The sequence below is a fragment of the Hyperoodon ampullatus genome (assembly GCF_949752795.1).
Source record: "Hyperoodon ampullatus genome assembly, chromosome: 2".
Classification (NCBI taxonomy): Eukaryota; Metazoa; Chordata; class Mammalia; order Artiodactyla; family Ziphiidae; genus Hyperoodon; species Hyperoodon ampullatus.
Window position 1 is genome coordinate 84,047,856 of NC_136915.1, and position 19,702 is coordinate 84,067,557.

Consider the following 19,702-nt stretch of genomic DNA (forward strand, 5'->3'; position numbering starts at 1 on the left):
TTTCTGCAAACCTTTATAAGGGTGGTGTGTCAGAGAGTCACAATTAGGTTTTGAATCACAAATTTATTATAGAAAGATACCAATTTAATAAATGTGTTGTAGTAGGTTTCTAATATTTGTATGCTAAAATGTGACAGACAAAACAGAAAAATGGTCACATCCAATAAGGGGGGAAAGTTTGGAATTAAGTGCTGCAGATCATAGCCTGTGAGTGCCCCTTGTTGGGCCCAGAGATGACCTAGTATTAGCCCTTTAAGAGGGCATATGCCAGGTTGGGGTGCGGAGACCATTTGTAGCTCTAGGAAATACTTTTGCTACCTAATTATGTATTCTGAGTTATAAAAAGGATTTGTAACTGCAAGCGGCTTTCAAAGAATAATTTTCTACTGGTGTAAACAGCAACTACGAGATCTATAAATTAGAAAGAGTGGGTGGAAAACCTCAGCAAAACTCACTTTCCCTGGTGCCTTTACTTAGGCATTTCTGGGGAAAGTCAGCTTTGCTAAGTAGCCATTAGGTCTCCACTGGTCAAGAGAAAGGGGAAAAATTCATCCCAAGCTGTGCTTTGGAAAGGAGTGTTTCAGTCATTACCTATACTTGGTTTTTCTTGCAATCAAGAAACTGGTGGGAGGAATGAGAACTTCATGGGAAATAAGGCTTTGCATTCTTTGTTTATTGGGAAAATGCTTTGCTTTTATTTGATTTACTCTCCAGGTAAGTCAGGAGAGGATGGCTGAGTTAATTGGACCCTTTAATATCCCAAGCTTAGGCCAAGGCACCTGGATCCTGGCACCTCCTCCAGAACTTTCTCCAGATCTCTCTTGTTCTCTTTCTGGGGAACTAGGATTAATGTGCTCCTTACATGGGGCGCTGTGTCAGGGCAGGAACCTGGAGGCACCTACCCCGAGAGTTATCACAGGCCAGGATGCATACCTTCTGTTGTTTCTTCCTTCATCGTCTTGATAATTTTGATAAAGAACAAAGAGCCCTCTTCACAAAACAGACAACAAGTCTTGCTCTAACCAAACGAGTCCACCACTGAAATGAGTGCCAGTTAATTTCCTTCCTTTGAAACTCAAACATATGATCAGACATGTATGTCAAGTATCCCAACAACTGAAATGTTTTAATATTCTCTCCTATCTTCCCTGCTTATTTCCAAAATCCAAGTGCTTTTTTGCTGTAAGCAAAACTATGCGGGAAAGTTCTTTTCAAAAATGCTCTCCCATACCACCCAAAGGTTTCCTGATTATAAAAGGAATCTACACAACTACCGATTGAAAAGTCCTGCAGCACAGGACAGGTGAGGAGAGGCAGGGTGGCGGTGGGGGTCTGGTATGGGCGGGGCTCTCTGCAGGAGGCATATCTGGGCCTTGAGGCCCCGCAGGCCCAGTGGACCAGTTGGGTCCCTGAGCCAAGAATCTGCCTCAAGCAGGGGATGGGGAAGGGGTAGCAGGGGTACCTTGGCCTGTCGACGGGCTCCAGCAGCTCGAGGGTGCAAAGGGAGGTCATGAGTTTCAGTCTGCTGCTTAGCAAAGTTCACAAACACCTGGAGGCAGGGGAAGAGCAAGAGTAGGTAGATGTTTCCAGAAAATGGTGCCCTCCACCCACCCACCCACTTTGCTTTCTGGTTTCCCCAGTTAACTACAGCTCTGCTGGAGCAGCTTGTGCCCTGCCCAGGGCACAGGGCTTTTTCTTGGAATTGTGAGCTAAGCCAAAGGAGTGCCCACAGGAGGATTAAAAGGTCAACAAGGCAAGGCAGATTCTCAGCTACCGGTGTCCTCCTGAAACTCTAAAGGAATAACTAAAATATCCCAAGCCAGGAGAATAGGAGCTGATCTCCCCACTTTTCTCTTCTCTCTTCAGTGTGCCTGTCCCTGCCTCCACCTGCTTATGCTGATAAGAAGCTTCTCAAAGGGTAAACAGAGACTTGCCTATTTCCACTGCTTTACTGAATAGTCTTTAAGGGTGTTTATTTAACAAAAAAACCCCAATAAAACCCAGAAACAAATGTCCATATGGATGAATGGATAAACAAAACATGGCATATACACGCAACTGAATAGTATTCAACTTTAAAAAGAAAGGATATTCTAACACATGCTACCATGTGGATTTACCTTGAGGACATTATGTCAACCGAAATAAGCTAGGCACAAAAGAACAAATATCGTATGATTCCACTTATATGAGGTACATGGAGTAGTCAACAGGAAGTAGAATGGTGGTTACCAGTGGCTGGGGGAGTGGTTACTGGGGAGTTATTGCTTGATGAATACAGAGTTTCAGTCTGGGAAGATGAAAAATTTCTGGAGATGGATGGTGGTGATGGTTGCACAACAATGTGAATCTATCAATACTTAATGCCACTGAAGTGTAATGCCACTTAAAAATGGTTAATTATGGGCTTCCCTGGTGGCACAGTGGTTGAGAGTCCGCCTGCCGATGCAGGTGACACGGGTTTGTGCCCTGGTCCGGGAAGATCCCACATGCCGCGGAGCGGCTGGGCCGGTGAGCCATGGCCGCTGAGCCTGTGCGTCTGGAGCCTGTGCTCCGCAACGGGAGAGGCCCCAACAGTGAGAGGCCCGTGTACCACAAAAAAAAAAAGAAAAAAAAAGGTTAATTATGATATATATATATATATATTTATATTTTTTACCACAATAAAAAATGATCACTTTAAAAAACCTGACACATGGCACATATTTATCAAAACTCACTGAACTGTACACTTTAAGTGGGTGCTTTCTATTGTATTTAAATTAAGCATTAGTAAAGTTGATTTGAAAAGAAAAAAAATGGCCACCACCACAAACCAGGAAGGAGAAATAATGTCCTAGAGTTGTTGGGAAGGATGCTGTAAAAAGGTCTGTGAAGTCTGCTGATGGCTGAAATATTGTTAGAAAACAATTTCTGATATTCCAAGTTTTGCCCTAATGGACAGAGAGACTAGAGTGTTGGCACTTGGGCATGTCCTGCCTCGCTCTCGTGTGGATTCCAGCCCAGCCTCTGCCCGGCCCCGCTCTGCATGTGGCGCCCTCTCGGCCTTGCCTGGTCCAGCGTGGTCTGCGTGACTGAATACTCCTCGATGAGCAGGCTGTCCTTGTGGGAGACGAGCAGCCGGAAGATCCTGGCCAGGGAGGAGGAGGAGACCTGGAACTGCAGCATGTTGTAGTGCCTCTCCCTCTGCACGCTGCCTGGGAAGTTCCCCTGGAAGAACTGCTCCACGGGACCCAGGTCGGGAAGCAAGTCGTCCTTCGGGGATTTGATTTTCATTGTGACGATGTAGCCATCTCCAAACCTGAGGGAAGCACATGGCAGTGTGATACAGGCCTGTTAGCAGTTGGGTCTAAGGTAATCCTGAAATGAGGACTAGACTCATGAAAAATATTGGGGATTAAAGGCATGTACTATAGACCTAGTGTACATGTTTAAAACTAGGATTAAAAGGGCCATGATGGTTCCTGGAGAAGTGGTTTGATACTAGTTTTTAGAGGTCTAAATGCCTTGTGTGGTGAAGTGGGTCTCCAGACATGTGTCACAGCTTCCTGTGTCCACCTCTTGGAGACATGGGTGTTCCCTGCTCCTTGCCCTTTAACATACTTGCTGAAGTCAAGTGTGGTCTGAGCCCTGTTCTGAGATCACAGGCTGCCCAGTGCTTACTCGGTGGTGGAAAGACTGCCTGGCCCTTTAAGAGACTGGTCTGGTGGGAGCAAAGTTTGGGAAGGCAGCTCTTCCCTGAGGAAGCTTCCAGAACAAATGGAGGTGCCAGGGCCAGGGCCATCGGTGCTTCCCTCCTCCCCTCACCAGGTCACCCACCTGTGGATAAAGAATGGTCCACCAGAGTGAATGCATGGCTAGCTGGCTTCCCTTCACACTTACACCAGGGTATACTTACTTCAGTGCTCTCTCCCTGATCCAGGATCGTTCCCCTTTACAATAAAATGCCTTTACCTTTCAGCCCCGGAAAATTGACCATCCTCCACATGGGAACATTCCCTCTCACGTGCTCTCCCATGGGGATATTGAGGACTGAGAGGGAAAGGAGTAAGGAGCAACCATGTCTCCAGCAGGTGACCACTGTAAGTTGCTGACATGGGTCTGGTGACCTCACATGCTGAAGTCCCCCTAGATATCTGTGTAGTGTGCAAGCTGTAGTTGCTCAAGATATCATGGGTCAAGTGCCCAAATGCAGCTAATCTACTAGACCTTCCTCTCAACCACTTATCTGTATGATGTGTATGAAGCATGATGTGTATTGTGCAAGACACTCTCCTGGATACATGGAGATGAAGCGTCTCGGTGTAGATGAGGTGAGTTAGGTTCTCTTCCTTTCACCAACGGGCATGGTGACTTTTCTGTCCTGGGCTCTCATTTATCTCTGATAAATGAGTGATAACTATAAGTCCACCCTTCATAGTTTATAAAGCGTATCAGAAGGCAAAGGAGCATGACATTCTTAATAAAATCTTATTTTTAGTGATTGTCGGCTTTGGCACACAAACTGTTATTAATAACACATTATTTACAGCAGTCTACAACTTACAGGGATGGGATAATCCTGCTGAAGATTACTGGCATTGCTGGTTTGTCATATAATATATGGTCATTTCTCAAATTCAAAAGCATATGACATGGCAGAAAGGAACACTGATTGCTCGGGCCGTTTGGTCTCTGAATCATTCCTACCGTGGTTGTGGACTCTTATTAAATGGGTCATGGATTCTGGATCTGTTGGGCTAAGTGGTGGGATAATTAGGCAGTGGTAGTGACCCTCCCTCATCCCAACCGGGCTCTGCATTTGCCCCGATCATAATCCCCATCTGGAGACTTGGTGAGCCTTCAGCCATAGGCAGTTAGCTCAACAGAGAGGAGTTACATTCAGCACAACAGCTTTCTCCATCTACTGCTGCGGAATGAGGCCCAGACACCTCTGCCCATGGGATGAGGGGGCAGCAGGACTCCCCCACATGTTAATAGAGAGCACAGGGCCTGGTTGACTGCCCCTTTCTCCCCAGAAGGTAATAAAGGCAATCCCCACCACATCCTTACTTGTACTTGAGGTGCTGAATGGTGCCCAGACACTGAAAGGTGCCCTTCGCCATGATGGCAAGCCGGGTACACAGGGCCTCGCACTCTTCCATGCTGGGGGCGGGGGAGAGCAGGTGAGGGCTGGGAGGACTGGACTCCATTGCCCGCCTGCTCCACCCCAGTCCCTGGGAATCTCTTGCCTGTGGGAAGTGAGGACCACGGCTCTCCCTTCTCTGATGATGCCCATGATGGTGTTCCACAGCATGCGGCGTGCCTGGGGGTCCATGCCTGTGGTGGGCTCATCCTGTGGGGAGGCAGAGAGGACAGGGGGCTGGTTCCGGCACCCTCCTTGGCTGACTCCCTCTGAGCAGCTCTGCTCTCTGGCAGACAAAACACAAATTCACTCCCCTGTGGGGCAAGACCCGGGGAAGCCAGCACAGGGCATGGAAGGCGGGAGGTGAATCAGGACCGTGAAGAAACATCATGCACACCTCTAGACCCGTTTCAGCCCGTGAATGGGTTAAGGTTGATTAAGGCAATTATAGAGTTATCTTAAAAAAAGGAAAAAACTCTCTGTATATGTTTGCAAGGAGGCAGGAAGATAGCTCAGGTGATTTTCAGGGTCCTTCCAAGGCCTGTGATCCATGCCTTCATAAACCCCAGACTACATGGGTATGGGGCCCTCAGGCCTGGTCCAGCTTTGGTGAGAACCACATGAGCTGTTGCTCCAGGCCAGTGTGCCTGTCCAGTTAGGACCCCAAACAGGCCTCGTCAGGAAGTAAAAATTTTTGACCAGTCCCTGACATTCTACAGAGGGGTTGAACTTCCCTGCTAGAGCCTGCAGCCCCCAAGAGGCTTCCCAGGAACTCACAGTAAGAATGTGTTGTGACTCTATCTCCCCCCAAGAGCTGTGAACCAAACACTGGGCTGATATGCTCAAAACGCGCAAAATAGGCAACAACCCAGACAAAAACAGCCCGCTGCGTTTTCTAAATCTGCTGACCCAACAACAGAGATGCAGCACTCAGCTCTTGCAAGCCCTTTGGTGGTCCCGGTGGTGCTCACCAGTAGCACCAGCAGTGGGCAGCCTATCAGTGCAATGGCTGTGGAGAGTTTCCGCTTATTGCCTGCACTGTAGGTGCCGGCTAGGCAGTCTGCGTAGAGAGACAGGCCCAAGCTCTGAATACTCCAGTTTGTCACCTAGGGAAGAGAAAGAAATCCCATTTGGGATAAACAAACAAGCAAACACCCCAAACCTCCACCAACTCAAAGTCTTGGGTTCCCAGATCGCACACCTTCAGGATGACAGACCCAGCTAGGCTGAAAAAGGACCACCTGCTGGCTCAGGGGGTGGCTCGTGGCCTTCAAGGGCCAGATGTCTCCTTTCCACTGTGGGCCTTAGATCTCCGTGTGGTTTGGTCTGCTCCACACTTGTTGGGTGTAGCCCCCTGAGAAATGGCCTTCAGCTTTACAAGAGTTGGACAATGCTTCTCACCCAGTGTCCTGGACTATGGCTAGGAGTAGAAGAGGAAGAGTCCTAGGGTCTGTTTAAGAAGATGGTGGGTCCCAGACCTGTTGATACCACCCCTCATCACGGCCACACTTGCAGTCTTGTGTGTGCATCTAATATATACTTATTGAGCACCTTCTATGAACCAGGCATAGAAGGGTGCTAAAGAATAATGATGAACATGGCCATTGCTGCTGTACTCACAGATGGCAGGGGGTGTTGACAGACAACCAAAATACACAGAATAATGACAGATTGTAACAGCGCTTTGAGGGAACTCAGCAGTAAACTATGATAGAGAATACCGTGTGTGCGTGTGTGCACGTGCATGTGCACAGAAGGAAAGCTAGGGAGGTCTCTTGGAGACAGGCCCACCATGCCTCTGCCTTCTGCACCTCTACCTGGAATGTTCCTCCCCTAGATATCCACATGGTTCACTCAGGTCTTCACTCAGAAGTCACTTCCTCTGTGAAGCTGTCCCTGGGCCACCCTACCTAAAAGTGCATACCCCACAATTCTTCCCTGTTTTATTTTTCCCCTAAGAACTTTTTACTCTCAAATGTATTGTATATTTTACTTGTTTATCTTTTTAGTGTCTGTCCCTCCCACTAGAATATAAGCTCCATTTTTTACTTTTTATTTGGAATAGTCCCCAACTGACAGAATCGTGTAAGAATAAGAATAGTGCAAAGAACACTCATAGACTCTTAGTCTCTATTTTTCTCTCTCCTTCTCTTACACACACAAAAATACAAACACACACACACACACAATGTTTTCAGACTCATCTGAGGGTCAGTTATACTTGGCCCTTCATTCCTAAATACTTCAGTGTCTATTTCCTAAGTATAGGGACATCCTCTTACATAACCACAGTACAGTTATGATTGTCAGTAAATTTAATATTGTCATGATACTTTTATCTAGATTATTACCCTTCACAGTCTGATTTTGCCAATTCACTCAGTAATGTCCTTTCCAGAACTATTTTCTCTCCAGTACAGGCTGCAGTGTAGGGTACATTACTCAGTCACTGTGTCTACTTAGCCCCTGTGATCAGGAACATCTCCATAGGATTTCTCTGCCATTCCATGTCTTTTATGACTTTGATAATTTTTAAGAATACAACCCATATATACATATATATATATATATATTAATAGAATGTTTCTCTAGATCTTGTCAAATGTTTCCTCATGATAAGGTTCAGGTTATGCATCCCAATCAGAATATTCTGTAGGTGAAGTTGTGTCCTTCTCAGGGTATCACATCTAGGGGTATGGGATGTCCATCTGACCCTCAGTGGTGACGGTGGTTTTGAGCACCCAGTTAAAGTGTTGTCTAATTTCTCCACTGTAAGATTATCAGGCTTCCCCCTCACAACCAATAAGCAATCTGTGGGAGATACTTTTAAGCCATAAAAATATCTTGCTTTTCATAAAAAATTTCCCCTAGACTCAGCAACCACAAATCTTGTCACAACCCAGTCTTTACTCTGATCCTTGCAAAATGATTTTTGAGCTCTGCAACTTCCTGTACACTAACTAGCTGGCTCTCAGCATTTGACTGTAGGCAAGGACCACCCCTTCTCTCCTGATTATTTACTTATCTACTTAACAATATGGAGTTATAAATCCCTACTTTTCCTCCAATGTTTTATAATTGTCATGGTATTTAATTATGTTGATGCTTAAATAGTCCCACATTTGGCCATTGGGAGCCCCTTCAAGATGGCTCCTGTGCACTTATGACATACCTCTATCATTTTTTTTTAAAGCACTCTTTACTTCCTGACATAATAAGATGTTCCAGGCTCATTTTACCTATGGTGTCTCAGCCCTGGAATTTGTCAGTTGTCTGAAGAGTCATAATTCCTTTTAGTGGGGAATGGTATTAGAGATCAAAATCTGGACACTTAGGTATACTCACTTTTACTGGGGTATTTTTGCTTCTTGGCCTTTTCAGAGGACAGATATATGCACACACAAACATACACACACACGCACATACCTATGTACACATATGTACAATATACATGAGTACATATGGCATGCATGCACAAACATAAGCACACAACTATTTTCATGAGTTCACAGTAATAGCTCCAATTCCAATCCATTCTTACAGGATTCTTTCTTACTTTTCCCCTTTTCATATTTGTATGTCTCTTCTTCCACATTGAGAACTCTGGCTCCAAACAACATAAACACATTTATTCATTTACTTAGTCCTATAAAACATGTAAAATTGTTTCAGAATTGCTTTTCCCATGCCACTATAAGAAACAAATCAACTAAAAAGAGCTCCTAATTTGCTTGTAGCTCTTTCTTTCTGCTCCAACTGTCCAAGACTGAGGATATACTGTCAAGTATTGTATCATCAGTTATTTGTATTAGTTCTTTTCCTCTCCTCCTGTATGATTATTACATTCATTTGAAATAAAATTGTATTAATTTGTTTTAGTTTGCTTTCAGTGTTAGGATTTACTTTCTGTTTTCATTTTTACCTCTTTTTCATTCTTACTGATTTAGTTTTATTTTTTTGAATATGTAGAACATTAACATGCTTCTAAAAGTTTAAACTATACAAAAAAAAATACCCAGAGAGAAGTGTTATTTTCTCCCATTTCCCTCTTGCTGACCACTACATTTATTGTTTTCCAGTTTATCCTTCCTATATTTTTATTTGTAAAGATAAGCAGACATATTTATGCTTTCTTATTTTTCCTACTTTCTTACACTAAAAATTAGCATTCTACATGTTCTCTTTTGCACTTTGCTTTTTTAACTTAACTATATCTCCTAGAAAGAACTCCATATCAGTTCACAGAGATTTTCTTTGTTTTTTTTTTTTTTTACAGCTGCATAAGACCTTATTGTATGTATTTATCACAAATTATTCAGCCAATTTCCTATGTCTGAACATTTAGCTAGTTTCCCATATTTTATGAGTAAAATGCAGTGAATAACCTTGTGCATATGCATTTTGTACTGGATCAAAGGGTAAATGTTTATATCGTTTTGTTAGATATTAGGGCAGGACTTTTTTTTATCTGTTTTGTTCACTGCTATACCCTTGTTTTCCAGAACAGTACTTGACATGTAGCAGACACTCAGTTGAGCATTTGTTGAATGAATAAATGGATAGCGTGCTCCAGCTTTCCCATCTCTAAATAAACGCATTCTCATAAAACAGGTTTGCGAGTAGCCATAACAAACCATGTTTATTTACCCTCTTGATTTTCTCTGCTGGTACACCTCGAAGCCGGGCATAAAGGTAAAGATGTTCTCGCCCTGTAAGCTGGTCATCGATTGCATCAAACTGAGGACAGTAGCCCATACTTTGATGGACGTCAGAAATATTGGTTAAAATACTGCAAGAAGAAAAAGCAGTTAGCAGGTTTCCTTCACAAAGTGGGTGACCAGAGATCTAGGGCTGGAGGAGTTTCTGCCAATAAGATAAGAAAGCTGCCTCTTCTCTTCTCCCATTTTGCTTTAGAAATGTGCATGACATTTAGCAATCAGAGCAGGGGCTGTTTGGTTAGAAACTGATAAATTCCAGGAGTTCTGAGCTTTGAATCCAGTCAGATTCTCCCATTTCCCTGTCTAGGATAAACTGAATACCTGCTACCCAAAGACAGCTATGCTTTTGGATTGGTTCACCTCTTAAAAACAAAGGGAAGATCAAATTTAAGAAAATGACTAGTGGTTTTTGATCCCTTTCAAACATTTGGAAAGTCGCTAGAGAAGACGTGTGCTTTCCAATGGAAGTAAATTTCTCCATTTGTGTTTAGTGGCAGAGATACAGTCAGTGAAAGAGGAACCAATCAGATCACCACCTAGAGCAAGAGGCTGGCAGAAGAGAAGAAGAAATGGAATGAACTGAGTCTATCAACTCCCTTTGACCAATATATTCTCTCCTGCTAGAAATATATTGCTTTGATGAAAAAATAAACTGTCCATAGACTGGTCTAATTTCTTTCCCCCTTCTCTTATAGCTTAGGGTCTGTGAATAAAGGATGGATGCAACAGGATGGGACAGAGAGAGGCCATGTAGTTCCCCACTATGACAAAAACTACTTAGGTATGGCTGGGCCAATTAAAACCACCCAGAGAAGCAAGGAGGGTACTTCACCAAATTCATAGGAACTACTCCACTGAAGAAGCTGAATCCTGTGTCTTAAACCTATACGTTCTTTCTAGCTTCTGTCTTGGTTTTACCTTCTGGGCATCCGTGTCTCTCTTGGACTATAACTTGATGTCTCATGGTAAAACCTATTACATCCCCCTGCCCTCCACTCCCTGCCCTTTCCCCTTTGTTACCATCATGAAGTCATTTGCTTGGCTAAGCTAGATCTGAAGATGAGATAGACCCAGCCATGGCTCCACCTCTGCCATTCCCTTTGCTCTAGACCCAACAGGGATGGCTGGGGAACCAAATTCATCCTATTTGAGCCAGTGAAGAATGCTTAGGACTCTCCCTACCCAGGGAGCATTGGGCCATATTGAGGATGGCTTTCCCTAGTCAAGCAGAAGCTGGTTAGATATCAGCAGTGCCCAACTCCACCCATAAACCGGGACAGAGAGTTTCTCTGGGCACATCTAATGTGTGTGAGCTCTGCTGTTCAAGGGGAAGCCTGGAAAGAGGCAGACAAGTGCAGGCTCATGTTCTCTGTACTGTCCTGTGGATGACCAGTCTGTTTCCATCCTCCTTATTTCAGAGAGCAGCAGGCACCCTCCCAGAATCCAAGGGTACATGCCAGTTTTCCCTTTATAGAGGAAACTTGGCCTGCAAAGCCAAGTGTTGACACAGAAATAGCCAATGCAGAATAAGGCCTCTGAGGGCCCCAAACCATCCCCCATCTAGAAACTCAACCGAGAGAAAGGATGTGTCATCACAGAGGTTCTTAACCTGGGGTCTAGGAGTTCCTGTAGGGTCATAAATGTGCTTCAGGGCTCAGTAAATTCCCCAAAATGCAAAGAACGTAGGAAGAGAGGTAATGGGAAACAATGGTGTATTTTTATAGGAAGAAGGTACGTGTGTTCATCGGATGATCAAAGGGTGAGATGTTTATGAACCACAAAAGACTAAGAACCACTCATTTGGTGCTTCTCAGAGCTTTCCTAGAATTCACGCTAACAGAGGAATCTCTTTAACAATCACAATTCAATTAAATTTTCCAGAGAGTCTATGTCTTAGACTTTTTGGACCATGTCCTCTGGGAGGTCCACCCTTCTGCAAATGTCTTTCAGACTCTCAGAGTCACCCTCAGATACAGGGTCAATGCTTACCCTTCCTATGGTGGGACAAGGACGTGGCTTAGGACCTGGGAGAGACACCCTGAGACAGGATGAGCAGGACACTCACCTCTTGCCTGCGACAGTGGCATCACCTGACGTCACTGTGATGTCCCCAGTGAGCATCTTGAATGTGGTTGTTTTGCCAGCTCCATTCACTCCCAGGAGGCCAAAGCACTGAGGGAGAACACACAGAATTGGCCTCGCCCTAGAGCCCAGGAAGGTCTGGAGTGTCAGGCCCTGGGGCAAGTGTGTGGGGTGGGGGGAGGCATTTTAGGCCTGTGCTGCCTTTGTGGAGGTCACTAGCCATGTACGGTGTAAGGCAGCAGAATGTGCCACTTTGGCATAAGGATGCTTTTGAGCCGAAGGCAAATGAGAAGAAGCAGATATAAGAAAAGCTCTCTGCCCTCCCCCCTATTTGCTTCAAAGCAGGACATACATTTACAAGGTGTTTCCCTTGCCTCTCTACCAAGATAGACAAAAATTAATCACTGGAGACAACTTTAGACTCTTAACAGCTTGGAGATGAAACCAGAGGAATCTATATAACAAACTTTACTAACTAGCCTTTAATCTACCATTAGTTACCCATATACTTGCCTTCCTACAATTTGCCACCCTAGAAACTATAAGTCCCTTTCCTTTGTCTTGCAACTTCCCTAAAAATGTATTGTTCCTTTGCTAAGATGCTACATAAGCCCAAGTTCTAACCACCACTTTGGGGTAGTCCTCTCCCCTGTGTATGTACGGTACACATGCTAACAAACTTCTCTTTGTTTTTCTCCTGTTAACCGGCCTTTGGTCAGGCCAGTTGACAGAGACCCAGCCCCAGCCCCAGAACCTAAGAGGGTAGTAGGAAGGAGAAGTTTTCCTCCTTGACAGTGGCTACTGAGCACTTGAAATGTATCTACGTGTGCTATAAGGTAAAACACACACTAGATTTTGAAGACTTAGAACAATAACAAAAAGGAATGTAAAATATCTCATAAATAATGTTTTATATGAATTACATCTGAATATACATCTGAATATATCTGAAGTGATACTATTTCAGATATATTGGATAAAATTAATGATTAAGATCAATTTCACCTGCTTTTACTTTTTTCCTGTGGCTACTAGAAAATCAGAATGACCTGACCTACGGTGGCACATGTTTTATGTCTACTGGCCAGCTCTGCTTGAGAGGAGACCAGAGACATGTATAGGAGCTGATTTTCTGAGGCCCTTTCACATGTGGCCTGCAGAGTACCCACCTCTCCGGGGCGGACTCCCACACACAGCCTGTCCACCGCTGGGCTGGAGCTGCCTGAATAAATCTGTAAGATCCAGAGAAAGTGAACTGAGGACTGAGAGAGGGTTAAGTAGGGAGGGTAAGAGAGCAAAGGATGGTTTAGGCGAAGGTTACATTTTGACACGAATGTGCAGAGAGGTGCTGTGAGCACTGAGTCTCGAAGCTGACCCCCTGTGTGGAAATGGAACGGAGGAAGATTAGCGGGGCTCAGTTGCAGTGGCTGTCACTGAGGCCCTGTGTCCGTGCCCAAGATGAACACTAGGGAAAGTGCATTGAGTGTTCTTGGAACACAAGTTATAATACAGAGGTTTTATAACCTCACATAAAATTAGGGAAAGGAATTGCTTGGATAAGCATATTGCTTATTCTACAGAAGGCAAATTACAACGTGGTGCCATCCCTGGTCCAACTGGCACCTCCAAACTAACATGCCGGCAACTATTCCCTTACCTTGGTTAGTTCATTTAGCCTTAAGATATCAGTTTTATTTCCTCCACTAATAATTCTTTGTCTTTCTTCAGCCACATCATCATCTTCATCTATGATAGGCTCCTTAGCAGGCTCGGTAGTCCTAGATGAAGAAAAGAAGACAGAGTGGGCTGGTGTACAGCATCCTTGGCACCGTTCTTTTCCTCTGACATTCTTCCCATTCCCTGGCTTCTGCCCCAGCCTGGCCTTCCACCCCTGCAGGCTTGAACTCTCAAAAGGACTCCCCACAGGAGAGGCATTAGGCAGAGAGGGCAAGTGCTCGAGTCCAGAGTCTGCCCTGGGCTCCAGTCCTGGACTTCCCACGTGTGACTCTGGGCATGTCACCGAACCCCTCCAAACCTCACCTCCCTCAACCATAAGATAGGGAGGGGCTGGTAAGAGCGTGTGCCTCATGGGATTGTGGTGGAGATGCACTTGGCACAGTGTCTGGCACAGAGGCAAGGCTCCTAACCTGAGAGCTGTTATCATGAAAAAACCCTTCATCTATGGCAAGCACTCAGCAAATGATAGTTACTAGTGCCCAAGCCTCCCACTTCTTTTAGTCCATCAGGTTATCTCATGACCCCAGCCATAGTCCTCCATCAGCTGTACGTTAAAGCCCTAACTCCTCAGCTGAAATCCCAGAGCCCTGCAGTCAGGCTCCACCTACTCTTCCCATTTATCTCTTGGACTAACGCCTCCGCCAACCATTTGATCTACCCATGGTCCCCAGCCCACGTTAGCCTTTCCCAGCTCGAGCCCCCGCAGGCATCGCCAGTGGCTCAGTGTTCTCATTCTCCTGCCCTGCGGAGCAGAATCCTCCTCGTCCTTAAAAGCACAGCGTCTTCTCTGAAACCCACCCTGAGCACCTTGACCTCCATGTTTTCCTTCCTTCCTCCCTGGCCATATCCAGTTCATTACTAAGTACTGTCTAACAGACTTCCTACTATTTATCCAATCAACTTCTTTTACTCCATCTCCTAATGCCCCCATTCCTTTTCAGGTTACCACTGTCTCACGCCTGGGTGCCAAAGCGGGCTCCTGTCTGGTCTCTCCCCTTCTAACCCCGGCAGATCATGTCATTCCCCTGAGCAAAACACCCCAACAGCTTTCTGCTGCCCTCAGCCTTAAATTCTAGGTCCTCACCGAGGTGGGGGCATTTCACCACATGGCTCTGCCCTCCTCTCCAGGCCCATCTCTCATCCCCCTCACCCTCTCCTTTCACGGACATCCTGAACTCCCCACAGGCAGGCACGTCCTCTACCAAGAGCACCTCTTCTTCCTCCCTCTCCTTCCTCTCTTTTCCTGGTTGCTTCTCAGTATGGGCATGGCTGTCTTCTTGAAGCCAGAGACTGTGGAAGACTTCTCTGGTCTTCTTTCCGGCCTAATGCAGCAGGACATGCTCAATGGTGCTGACACCAGAGTCTGAAGCTAATGAGTCTGTTTTAGTAAATAACTCCTCCCCCTCTCCCGCCCCAGGCCCCCTAAGATGTGGCCAAAGCTGCGGGGGTCCTGTAAGGGCAGAGGCTCCCGGGGACAGCGACTCCTCACACTGTCTTTCCCACACTAGAACCACGTACTGGCCATGTTGTTTTATTCTAAGTGTGCTGACACCCATTATCTCATTCAGTCTCTTTCCAACAATTCAATTCCCTGTGGATCAAAACCTAAAGACAAGTCCTCTGAATCTTTATTTACATGTGAGCACATTCAGCCTGAGAGGATGAGAGGATAAGAGACAAACACTGTCAGGGAAAGCTTCTTCTGAGTGCCCCGTGATTTGCAATCTGGGCCGCTGGGCTGAGCCCAGTAAATGTCAGCCTGGGTTGCAGAGGGGGCTGCCTTCTGGAAAGTTGAGCACCCACTTTAGAGTGATGCAGGGCCTCAGGCAAGAGCATGGGAAGAACGGCACAGCTGGGGTGGGTCAGGGTTGGCAGGAACCCCCTTCTTCCCCAACCAGGGGGGCACAATCACTGCCCCACCTGCTCCACACTGCACCTGGCTGCCTTCACCCCGAATGTCACCCCCATATTACTCCCTTCCTTCCCTGCCCTGTCCCCATTCTCAAATCTCTAACTAGCATAGGGGCCCGCTTTGTCTATTTTCTCATGAATGCATAAATCTATTTCCTAGTACTTTGGATACCAATGAATCATTATCATTTGCAATGCGCTATGATCCAATTTAATATGACTATCTGTTTCTTAAATGAATGGGATTAAATATTAGTGATTGAAATTAATAGCATTGTATTTTAAACACTTTAAAGTTTAAACTTTAAATACGAGCAAATTCTCATGTGCCTATTTTAATGTACCTCTCCTTGTGTTATTCAGAACAAGCCAGGCTTCAAGAGCATAAAAAACTTTATGGAGTGGGGCTCATGAGGAAAGAGATGACCATTTGGATGTGAAATCAAGTTCCCTGACTGACAGGCACAAGGAGCTGGCCTTGGTACCCTCAGGGCAGTGGTGCGAGCGTACCATAGGCTGAAGAAGAATTGGTTCTGGATGAGGAGGGTCAGGAGGAAGTACACGAACCCTTCTACTGCCATGGCAACCAGGTTCTTCCCAATCAGGTCCCACTGGAACGGATTTGAAGAGTGCTCCTCACCTGGGGATGGAGGCCACCGGAAATCGACAGGAATTAAGTCCACTTAACTGCCCCAGCTGTCCTCAAAGACCTAGTTACAACACTAGGCTCAGCTAGACCAGGCCTTATGCAAGGGATTAAGTCAGAGCCAAACCCGAGTCTCATACTGGCTCCTCAAGTGAGAGCAGGGAAGTGTAGGAACTGCCCTTGACCCCTCCTAGCCTCCTTAGCCATGGGAACGGAGGCACTCTGATTCCTCTAGTGTCCGGAAAATCCCAGACCAACCAGGTGCCCCCAGCCCCAGCCCAGGCTGCAGGAAATCCCACTGCAGCCCTCCTGGCCTTGGAGGATACAGGGCCATGTGACTGCTACCCACCAAACCGGGCATAGACGTCTGTCACAGCCTGGCTCAGTGCCAGGTCAATGAGGCCCCGGCCCAGGCAGAAGTGGGGGAAGATAAGGAGCAGCTTCCTCAGCACGGCACTGAGCCTGAGCAGTGTCTGAAATACAGAAAAGCAGGACAGTCAGTGATGGAGGCCAAGCTTGGCTGCCCCTCCTGAGCGGGGTGGGGCCTGGATGCCCTCACAGACTAGGACCAGTGGAAGGCCTGTAGCCAGAGGAGACGTAGCAGCCAGACTGGCTACCGGGGGATTTGTCAAGCAGATAGGAAGTTTTGGAATACTCACAGGAGGTGCCTCTAGCCGGCAGCCTGCTTGAGGAGCTTTCGCTGCAGACTCACTTTGACAGCACACAGGAACCCTCTAAGGCTTTTGTTACCAGGAGAGGCAGCTGCTGGGAGTGTGGCCCAAGTCTCTCTCCTTTGGTACAGCTGTGAGCCACACTGGGGGCTGAGGCTCTGTCACTGGAAATATCTTAGCCTAGCTTGTACCAAACGGGAGAGGGGCCCTGAGCATCTTCTAGCTCTGCTTCTCAGCCCCCACAGGACAGCTACAGCTGTCTGCAACTGTCACCAGCAGAAAAGACGGCTGGAGACTTCCCCTGGTGTCTGGGTTGAGTTGTGGGGACTTGTTTTCAGGTGGTAGAAGGTGTTTGCTGCCTTAGCCTCAAGTGTCAGGGTCAGGCAGAGGGGACACCGAGGGGGTGAGGCTGACCCACTCTTCTGGCCCATCCCTGCTGCACAACCTCCTTCCTCTCCAGCCCCCGAACTTTTGCTTACGTTACCCCATCTCCTTCTATCTACCCCTCCTCACGGTCCCACCCCACTACTCCTGGAAGGAACTATGCTCTTTTGCCTCTAGGCCTTTGCACTTGTAGCTTCTATTAACCATTGCTATTAGCTGGAAAGAATGCTCTTTCCCCTCCTGCTCTCTGGCAGATTCCTGCCCTTCTTTAGAAAGCTAGCTCAAGTAACCCCTTCTCTCATAAGCCTTTTCAGGTTCCCATGGTAAGATATCCAATCCTCTCTTACAGGACTTACCACATCGCCATGATTAATTATTTTTTTACCTGCCTATTTTCTGCACTAGTCAGTGGTCCCCAGAGAACAGGAACTGGGTCCAAATCATTTTGGTGTCCTTCCTAAACACCTTACACATGATGAGTTCATAGTAGGTACCTCACTGTTTATTAAATGGGATAATAAAATCCTACTTATTCCAGGCCAGGCTCAAACTGAATTCCTCTACCAAGATCCTCTTGACCCCCATAGTCCAGCTGTTTTGGCCCACTCTGGTCTGTAGTGTTTTATCTGTCTTGCTCCTTTGATGTTCTGCCATACACTGTCTTATGGAATGTCACGTACTGTGGTTTATATCAGTTCCTAACTTGGTGTGCAGGTCATTTGACTGGAAGGGGAGTTCCTGGGGCCATGCTCATTTATATCAGCACATCCATCACATGGTGCTTACCTAGTGGATGCCTCTGGGACCTGGGGAGCCTCCTGTGGCATCCTGGGAATTTCTGCAGCACCTATTCCACAGTTTAGGTGAAAGAAACCAGCTTTTTTTTTTTTTTTTTTTTTAATGCAGGGGAGGGGGTGTGCTCAGTAATTGTTGGCTAAATGAGTGCAGCCCGCAGGAGGGAGGATGTTTTGAGTTGCTTTAAGCTATTTAATTATTCTGAAGTAACACACTCGCTTAAGACTTAGTGAGCTGTGAGCCTGTGACAAAAACAGCTCTGAAGAGCAGCATTTTCAGTCTTCCAGGATGCTCTGACCATTGGCAGAGTCTGTATTCTCATCCACCTCCCTTCTGGGGTCTGACTGTCACATGGTACGTTTTTTTATCAGTCATGGGACAGATGGGGTTTTGCTTCTTGTTTAGTGGCCACAGAAAGCCTGACAAGGTCAGGGAAAGAGTTGCTCTCAGGAGGCCATTGGACTGGGTGGTTAGTGCGGGTTTACTTTCGGTCTTCCCAGCAGGGCTCAGAGGCAGGAGTGGGGACAGGGGCCACAGGACGTCTATGCAGATGCTCTGGCTGGTACCAACCCTCTCAACTTCAAAGACCTTCTGAGAGAGGGAAAGGCTAGAGAGGTGCTGGGGACACAGGCACACAGGAGAGCCCACCGATCCCTGGGTATGTTCCCAGGACAGTCATGGCCAGGGCTCAGACACGGGGGACTGGGAGAGGGACTGTGGAGCAAAGACAACCCTGTAGTCACCACCACTGTTTTTAGGATTCATTCTTGTCAGTTCTTTCTGGGCAAGGAGAAGTCTGGGGGTGTGAACGGGACAACTGAACTTCATAGCTCATAAAAATGAGTCACTCAGCACTACAAATTCCTAACCCTAACCTCAGGATTAATTTTCATGTACAATAGTATATGTTACTCTGTTACAATATATGTAAGAAATTGGGAGAATGGTTATATATGTATTTGCTTATATGTCTCTAGAACACATAAGAAACTCATATGAAAGGCTGTCTCTGGAGAAGAGAACTAGGTGAGTGGGAAACAGGAGTAGGAAGGAGACTTTTCATTGTACGCCTTTCTGTTCTTTTTAAATTTTGAAATCACATGAATGTATTACCTCTGTGTGTGTGTGTGTGTGTGTGTGTGTGTGTATAAAACCTAACACCCAAAGTCCCCAAGGAAACCTTCTTGAAGAAGTAAGAAGATCTAAAAGCTTAGGATTATGAAAGGTCATTTATAACTTGCAGAAAGGGCTCAGAAAACCATGACACTCAGAGCACACAAATGACCAAGGAGCTTAAAGAAAAAAAGAAAGGAAGGAAAGAAGGGAAGGAGGGAAGGATAAAGGAAAGGAAGAAGCAACATTCATTTATACACTAAGATTGTACAGACACAGTGCTTGCCTCTGGCTCTGCTTGACCATCACACTCTCCACTATCCTAATAATCAAACAGAGAAGCTGAGAAAGTCATGCTTACCCGGTTATTCTCAAATAATTCCAAGATGAAGGTGATGGCACTGCTGTTGATGCCGATGAACAGATTAGCACAAGATAAGGCCACATAGGCTGTGCTGGGGACATCAAACAGGAAGGATGCTGGGTACATCATGGGAATGACTGCCCATCTGTGTGAAGT

The 19,702-nt window shown here is 46.2% G+C and overlaps 1 protein-coding gene across 1 annotated transcript in view; it reads right to left on the minus strand.

Moving 5' to 3' along the window:
• Positions 1-1,270: 1,270 nt before the first annotated feature.
• The window catches only part of ABCA4 (ATP binding cassette subfamily A member 4), a gene marked incomplete at both ends in the record, with an annotated part of 128,000 nt that continues 109,568 nt past the window's right edge, over positions 1,271-19,702 (minus strand). Inside the window, 12 exons of the mRNA XM_079721379.1 lie at positions 1,271-1,549; positions 3,052-3,301; positions 5,053-5,145; positions 5,232-5,335; positions 6,097-6,231; positions 9,773-9,914; positions 11,909-12,015; positions 13,095-13,157; positions 13,583-13,703; positions 16,084-16,213; positions 16,569-16,692; positions 19,544-19,691. Of these exons, the coding sequence (XP_079577505.1) occupies positions 1,271-1,549; positions 3,052-3,301; positions 5,053-5,145; positions 5,232-5,335; positions 6,097-6,231; positions 9,773-9,914; positions 11,909-12,015; positions 13,095-13,157; positions 13,583-13,703; positions 16,084-16,213; positions 16,569-16,692; positions 19,544-19,691 (1,696 nt within the window). The remainder of the gene's footprint in view (positions 1,550-3,051; positions 3,302-5,052; positions 5,146-5,231; positions 5,336-6,096; positions 6,232-9,772; positions 9,915-11,908; positions 12,016-13,094; positions 13,158-13,582; positions 13,704-16,083; positions 16,214-16,568; positions 16,693-19,543; positions 19,692-19,702) is intronic.